Source organism: Chrysochloris asiatica, unplaced genomic scaffold, assembly GCF_000296735.1.
Source record: "Chrysochloris asiatica unplaced genomic scaffold, ChrAsi1.0 scaffold00050, whole genome shotgun sequence".
In the NCBI taxonomy this organism is placed as follows: Eukaryota; Metazoa; Chordata; class Mammalia; order Afrosoricida; family Chrysochloridae; genus Chrysochloris; species Chrysochloris asiatica.
Window position 1 is genome coordinate 6,469,976 of NW_006408568.1, and position 7,895 is coordinate 6,477,870.

The 7,895-nt window shown below is 46.6% G+C and overlaps 1 protein-coding gene across 1 annotated transcript in view; it reads left to right on the top strand.

The window, feature by feature from the left end:
• Positions 1–1,682: 1,682 nt before the first annotated feature.
• Positions 1,683–7,895, top strand: part of LOC102821407 (uncharacterized protein ENSP00000372125-like) — a gene marked incomplete at its 3' end in the record, with an annotated part of 23,138 nt that continues 16,925 nt past the window's right edge. The window contains exons 1-2 of the mRNA XM_006862772.1: positions 1,683–2,233; positions 5,243–5,417. Coding sequence (XP_006862834.1) covers positions 1,683–2,233; positions 5,243–5,417 — 726 coding nt within the window. The remainder of the gene's footprint in view (positions 2,234–5,242; positions 5,418–7,895) is intronic.

The window sequence follows — 7,895 nt, forward strand, 5'->3', positions numbered from 1 at the left end:
GAAGAGGAGATGACTGGTTGTTACCACAAATCCCCAGACCCATCAGGGTGGTCCTGTAGAAATAATTTCGGGGACTGAAGCCAAAATTAGGTGGCTTTTCTGGAATCAGCAAAGCCCTAGGGGTAGGAGGAAGGGAAGAGGCATTTTTTAAGGAGACATTTTCTTGAGAAGCAGCATGGACCAAGTGCTGTGCCAAGCCTGTCACTCAGCAGTGATTCAAGTTCGATCACAGAGCTCTATCGCTCACTCAGCACACTAGATGAGTTACTCTCATCGTGCCTTATTTCTTGCATCTTTAAAATGTGCAGTAACTAAATGTGTTGGTAGGTGAGATGGGGAGAAGTTTTGCTAGTGTTTCTTTCTTTGCAGGGAGGAGGCACAGGGACAGGAAAGAACTGAGATCCTAGGCATGTTGATGACTTCCTAGTATATTAAAGAGACTGAAGGGAAAGCACCAATGATGGAGAAACAAGTAACAAGGGGAGTTAGGGACAGAAAAGCACTTGGGTCCTGTTCTTTGGAGAACTTTTCTGGAGTGTTGCCAGGACCAGAAACAAGTGGAGATGGGCTTCTACATAGAGCTTGGTGTGCGTTATTCCCCACGCTGAGTTTCTGAGAATCTCGGGAAATCCTGGTGTGGCGCTCTGGGTTCATGCGCTGGACTGCAAGTCGGTTATGAACCACAAGGTCGGTGGTTCAAGGTCACCAGCCAATCCTCAGAAACCCTATACAGGGTCACTGTGGGTTGGAACCAACTCAATGGCACTTAACAACAACAATAGGGCCCTAATGGGAGCACCAGAACAGAGGTCATGGGTGAAAGTGAAGAATGGGAAAGTGGAAGTTGAGGAAAACAAACTAAACTAGTAATTGTGAAGTTGTCTCCGACTCATGACGACCCAGTGTGTGCAGAGCGGAACTGTGCTCCATAAAGTTTTGCAAAACTGTGGCCTTTCTGCTGAGGATTCCAAGATTCAATTAGTAATCCAGCACTTAGTCATTAAAAATCCAGTGCCATCAAGTTGATTCTGTGTCACAATGACCCCACAGGACAGAGTAGATCTGCTCCATAGGGTTTCCAAGATGGTAAATCTTTACAGGAGCAGACAGCCTTGTCTTTCTCCCATGGAGTGACTGGTGGATTTGAACCACCGACCTGTGGTTAGCAGTCCAGTGCTTAACCCACAGCAGCACAAGGGATCCTTAAGTTGAGAAACTCACTCCACTGTCACTGAGTTAGTTGATTCTGCCTCATAACAATCCTATATAGAGTTTCTGAGGCTGTAAATCTTTATGGGAGCAGAAAGCCTCCTCTTTCTCCCATGGAGCGGCTGGTGAGTTATCCTACAGTACAGTGCTTATCCTACAGTGCCACCTGAGCTCCTTAAATTAATGAAAGGGGGTGGGAGGGACATCAAAGCTAAAACACAGGAAATGGAAAGAGAACAAAAGGTAAGAAACCCATGAGAATAATAATAGAATAGTCATAACTTCTAATAGAGTAGGGCAGGTGTGCAAAATGGTTCCTTTCAAGACAACAGTATTTGCGAGTCCTGGATCTAAGGGGGAGGCTGGCCGCTTGATTTCTCTCTGGCTGTGCCTGGGAAGGTGACATAGAGTGCCCGCCTCCCTTCCCTTTCACACACATAATCATCCCCAGGTCCCCTCTTGTCTCTCCCTAGATGGTCCAAGCCAATGAGTCACCCCTGTCCTTCCAAATGTTGGCTCCGCATGAATTCTTTCTCCCCAATGAGTCCTGGGAGTTGCCTGGTTTCACTCGGCAAGCCTATCACCAGCTGGCCCTGAAGCCACCACCCTGCACGGAAATAAAGTCCAAGGTGCGTCGCCGCCTAATCTACCCGGCAGAAGATGCAATCCAGCACACCTGGGGCTTCCACACATGGCTTGATGTGGGACGCTTGCCTGCCATCTTCCCCACTCGGCCTGACGTGCCCTATGATAGCAATGTCTGGCGCTGGCTGACCAACTCCAACGCCCATCACCAGCCGCCAGCCAAGCCCCCCATCCCCCCTCCCTCCCGGATGGGTAGGAGCAGCTTCCTGACCTTCATCTGCTGTACTCCCATCTTCGCGGACACGAACAGGAAGAATCAGGTGATCCTCAAGACTGTGAAGGAGCTGAAGGAAGTAGAGAAACTCAAGCTGAGGAGTGAAGCAAGAGTACCTCCACTGGATATCCATGGCAACATCCTGCCCCCCAGGAGCTTCAAGAAGTAAGACTCTTCCTCAGGGAGTTCACCCCACCAAACCAATGTTCAGGTGACCTCTTCCTCTCATTGACTCCTGTTTCTGATGGCTAACATGCGACCCTAATCTGCCCACCTCTGGTTATCTAAGAACCAGATTCTCTTTTCTGAGCATAAATGGAGAGAAGGGGTGGAGACAAAGGAAGGCCAGCAAGTGGAGTTGCTAAATAAATTAACTAAAAAATGGGCTTACACTGGTTAGACTCTGGTGATTCAGAGAAATAGGTTTCACTCTGTGCCGTGCCCTCAAAGGCCGATCCAGACATGTGTGGAAAGACAACTATCAATACAAAGCCACACATACTAAGTGCCCAAAGTGCCATCAAATCAAACCACTACCATCAAGTGGATTCCAACTCAGAGTGACCCTTTCTGGGGTCTCCAAAGCTGTAAACCTTTATGAGAGCAGAAAGCCTCATCTTTCTCCCTCAGATTCACTGCTGGGTGTGAACTACTGACTTTGAGGTTAGTAGTGCAGTGTTTATCCTACAGCACCACCAAAGCTCTTTGTTGTTAAGTGCCATTGAGTTGGTTCCGACCCATAGCGATCCTGTATAGGGTTTCCAAGGAGCAGCTGGTGAGCTTGAACCACCAACCTTGCAGTTCAAACAACTTTGCAGTCTGACATATTAGCCCACAGCGCCACACCAGGACTCCTTAGAGGGTACTATAAGGAAGTCAGTACCAGAGCTCCTTATTAAAGGAAGGAGCTGTAGTCAAAAGGTCTGGAATCAAGCCCAGGCTGGGACACTTTGGCAAGTTGCATAGTTTTTCTAACCTCAATTTCATCATTGATAACATAGGGATGATAAATGCCTACCTTGCTGACTGAGGATAAAATTTATTCATGAATACGTATATATATAAAAGCAAAACCCAAAAAAATGAGGGATTATCACCCAAGTTCAGAAGAGGGAGGAGGGATTTCTGTGACTGGAGGCTTCATGGGAAAATGGAGATGAATCCTGGCAAGGGAGAAAGGCTTCAGAAAGGTGGGAAGATGGGCAGGAGCACTCCAGGCAGGATGGATTGGTTGGAGCAGAGGCAGGCATGGGAAAGGTCTGAGAACCCCACTGCCTCTCCCCTCCCTGCCATCGTGGGAACTCAGAGTTATTTCCATACTCAGTCCAGTCTAGGCAAAGGGTAAGTGTAGCAGGAAATGGGGAGGAGATTAAGGTTAGAAGGACTCCAATTCCAGTCCCAAGGGCATTAACAGAAACTTGAAGGTTGGCAGAAAGGGACTGTGGAGAATTTTTCATCTTAAATAAGGAAATCAAGGTGGTAATTGTTGGTGGTTCTGAGAAGACCTTGACTTTTCTCCATTGTTTTTTCTATGAAGATGATTGAGTGCTTACATGTGCTAGCTCTGCTATTTGAACTCATCAGGTGCTCCATGAGAGAAAGATGTGACAGTCTGCTTCCTTGAAGATAGTTGTCATTGTTAAATGCTGTGGAGTCAGTTCCAACTCATAGTGACCCTGTATAGGGTTTTCAAGGCCTTAAATCTTTATGGGAACAGAAAGCCTTATCTTTCGCTTGCAGAGCGGCTTGTGGGCTCAAACCACAGACCTTGTGGTTCACAGTCCAGTACTTATTGTACAACCTGTGAAACCCTACAGGGCAGTTCTACTCTGTCCTACAGGGTGCACTATGAGTTGGAATGAAATCAACTGCAGTGGGTTTGGTTTGGGTTTCAGAAGAGCAACATGGGCATGAGTACTTTTACAAAGCTTCTTGCGATGATTTTAATGTGTAATCAGGGCTAAACAGCTCTGTGACCAATGGCAGCAAGCAGCAAGATCTGCTGAACCTGGTGCAAAACATGTTGAAACACAAGAAATTTGTACTACTGAATTATTTCCTACTGATCAATCTATAGGCTTTGCATACCAGAGCCTTTCTACCATTTCCCCAACCTTAAGCCACCTCTCTGTACCCCAGGTTCCTGGAGACTCCACTGAAGTCCTGGTGTGGTGCTGCAGAATAACGCGCTGGACCACAAGGTCGGTTTGAACAGCAAAGTCATCGATTCAAGCTTAGCAGCCATGCCTCAGAAACCCTATATAGGGTCGCTATGAGTCGGCTCCGACTCGACAGCATTTAACAACAACAACAATCTATAGGCCTCAGTGGTACAAACAGCTAAAGTGCTCAGCTACTGACCATAAAAGTTGCTGAACCCAAACAGAAGTGACTTGAAACAAAGGCCTGCTAATCTACTTCCAGAAAGTCACAGCCTTGAAAGGCCTACATTGTTATTGTTAAGTGCCGCTGAGTCAGTTCAGACTCAGCAATCCTGTGTAGGGTTTCCGAGGAGTAGCTGGTGGGTTTGAACTGCTGACCTCGTGGTTAGCAGTCCAGTGCCGATCCTATAGCGCCACACTAGGAATCCTGAAAGCCCTATAGAATAGTTCAACTCTGCTTTCATGGGATCATCATGAGTAGGAACCGACTCAAGAGGCAACTGGTTTGTTCTGCTTTTGTTTATAGAGAAGAAGAAATCATCAGAGAAAGTGTAGAATAATCACAGCTGGTCAGAACTTGAAGGGCTCTTGGATATCATCGGTGACTTTTAGCCAATGACATTTACACACTACAAGAATGAACGCTTGCCCTGAGCTCCGTGTTTTTCCCATTGATACTACATTAATGGAGAACGTGGGCTTTCAAGGATGATTAGGATCTGGATAAGTTGAGGGTAGGGATATTATGTGCCAAAAGAATGGAAGATTTACTATCTTAACATTGTTTGACCAGCCTAAAGCTAAAACACACTCTCATAGAGTACAGGCCATCTACTTGATGTACTTGTTTGGCACAAATCAATATTCAGTTAGGGAGGGAGAGTGAAGGGATCCCTACAGCCTAAGTGTTCACTACCTTGTGGAAAACAGTGTCACGCCTTCCCCTCTTCTCCCTTCCCAACAGAGAGGTGCCTTGACCTCTCTATTCTTTCTACACCTCTTTCCCCAACAGGTATCGACACATATCAGCTGGTGGAAGGTTTGAACCCTGTGGCCTCCAGCTCCTGCCCAACCCACTTCCCAATAACTTAGCCAAGAGCTGGCCCTGCCCCAACCCTCTGCCACATTACCAAGAGAAGAAGCTAAAGTTGGCCTTGCTGCCCAGTGCGCCCCTGAGCCAAGACCTCGTGAGGAACTACCAAACCCTGATCAAGGACCAAGTTGCCTTGCCCCTCTACTGTCTCTCCACAGCAAAATGTGACACAACTTCAACAAGGAAGAGGAGACCTGGACACATCTAGAAGAGCCTCCAGATGGAGAGCACGGCAGCCACACAAAGCCCCAGGCTCCAGAGTTTTCCACCAAATTCTCCTTCATCAAGAAACTCTCAAGATAGCTGGAGGACTCTGGCTTCTGCGTAACAGAGCCTTTCTACCATTCCCCCAACCTTAAGCCACCTTTCTGTACCCTAGGTTCCTGGAGACTTCACTGAAACTAGACCTTATTGTATGTTTTCCTGGGACGACTCTCTCATAGAGGTGGGAGGGCAAGGGGAGGTTAGAACAAGATGGGGCTCCAGTTCTTAGGGATAGAATGAGGAATTTGGAGGAAGGAGGTGTATGTGTGTGTGTCAGGGTGGGAAAAGAAACACTGTAAGAAATTTGGATAAGTTACCTCCAAGTTTATATCCCATTTGGAACAAGACTGGGATTGGTCAGGTGAAGGTATTAGGAAAAAAAAGCAATTCTACCTCGTCTCTAGACTGTTTCATGTCTAGACAAAGACCTGAACCAACTGTGCTTGGTTTTAACTCCACCACCACCACCACCTGCTGGGTTGTGGAGAGTAGAGGTCAGGGCAAAGTTGTTGCTGGAGAAGGGAACCCAGCCTGAGAAGGGCTGACCAAGCCTAAGTGGGGGAGCATTAGAACAAATTAGGGATTCAAGGTAAAAGTCAGAGCTGTCATCATCCCAGAGCCTTTTACTGCGGGGAGTCAAAGACAAGTTTATCTATCTGAGCTAGGCAAAGTTCAATGGTCAGAAAGGTTCTGGCCCCTGGCCAGCAACAAGAGTGGCCAATGGGTGGAATGGCGAGGGGCAGCCGGGAGGTGACTGGAGGGGAGAAGTTGTATGGTAAGCCCTGCCCACCTTCTATTGCCCCCATCATATCCCCAAGTTGGTGGTCTGCTCCATCTTGGTTTCTTTTGGCCTTCTTCCAGCTGCCCTCTTTGTCTCTGTATTTCTCATGGTAACCTCCACGTGTTACAGAGTAGAACTGCTCCATTCTTAGTTGGAATCATCATGGAAGCAGATCGCCAGGCTTTTCTTCCGCAATGCCACTTGGTATTGAACCACCAACCTTGTTGTTGTTGATGTTAAGTGCCGTAGAGTCATTTCTAACTCATAGTGACTCCATATAGGGTTTCTGAGGAGGGGCTAGTGGGTTTGAGCCACTGATCAGCAGTCCAGTGCTTATCCTACAGTGCCACACCAGAACTCCTTTAGGTTAATAGTCAAATACAAACCATTTGTGACACCCAGGGACCTTGGCATATCATTGTTGTTGCTATTGTTAAGTATCATCAAGTCGGTTCCAACTCATAGTGACCTTGTATAGTTTCCAAGGAGTAACTGGTAGATTTGAACTGCTGACCTTGTGGTTTACAATCTAATGTTGATCCACAGCACCACACCAGAAGTCCATATCATAGGCCCTTCATAAATGAGGCTATCAGTCCTTATTTATATAATAAAAATAATAAACTGGGCTTGTCTAGAGAATTTCCTGGTCTTAAATTTCTAATTCTATTAAATTGTCTTTCTTCTTGCCACTTCTCCCCATGGTATGTGTGTGCACAGAGGGGAGGGTGGGGTAGTAGACGGGAGCTGAGGGGTGAGGGAGTATTTCCTAAGTACTCCAGGGGAGTGCAGGGGCTCTGAGAATGTACCCATTCTCCTCACTCCTGGATTAGGAATGATGATGGAAAGGAAGAGTCATAGTAGGGTTTCTAAGGCTATAAATCTGTATGGAAGTAGACTACATCTATCTCTATCTCTCATGGAAGGACTTGTTAGCAGCCCAACACTTAACCCATTGTTCCACCAAGGCTACTCCCTTTACCTTTGTTGTTGTTAAATGCCATCAAGTCGGTTCCAATTAGTGACCCTGTATAGGGCTTCCAAGGAGCGGCTGGTAAATTTGAACCACCAACCTTGCAGTTCAAAAGGACCTTGCAGTCCAGTGCATTAATTCACAGTGCCACACTAGGACTCTCTTTACCTGGTGGTGGTTATATGCCGTGGAGTCGGTTTCCGACTCATAGCAACCCTGTACAGGGTTTCCTAGGCTGTAAATCATTACGGGAGCAGAAAGCCTCATCTTTCTCCCGCAGAACACCTGGTAGTATCAAACTGCTGACCTTGCGGTTCACAGCCTGATCCATAACCACAATGCTACCAGACCCTAAAATGTCAGAGCTGGGCAGTCCATTAGAAAACAAATCTAACCATCTCCGGGGTTTTTTTTGTTTGTTTGTTTTAATTTAAGGTTTTTATTGTGGATTGAGTGAAAGTTTACAGGGCATATCATCAGTTTTACATTCAACAAATCATATACCTTGTTTCATTACACTGATTATAATCCCTTCCATGTATTATCAGTTAACA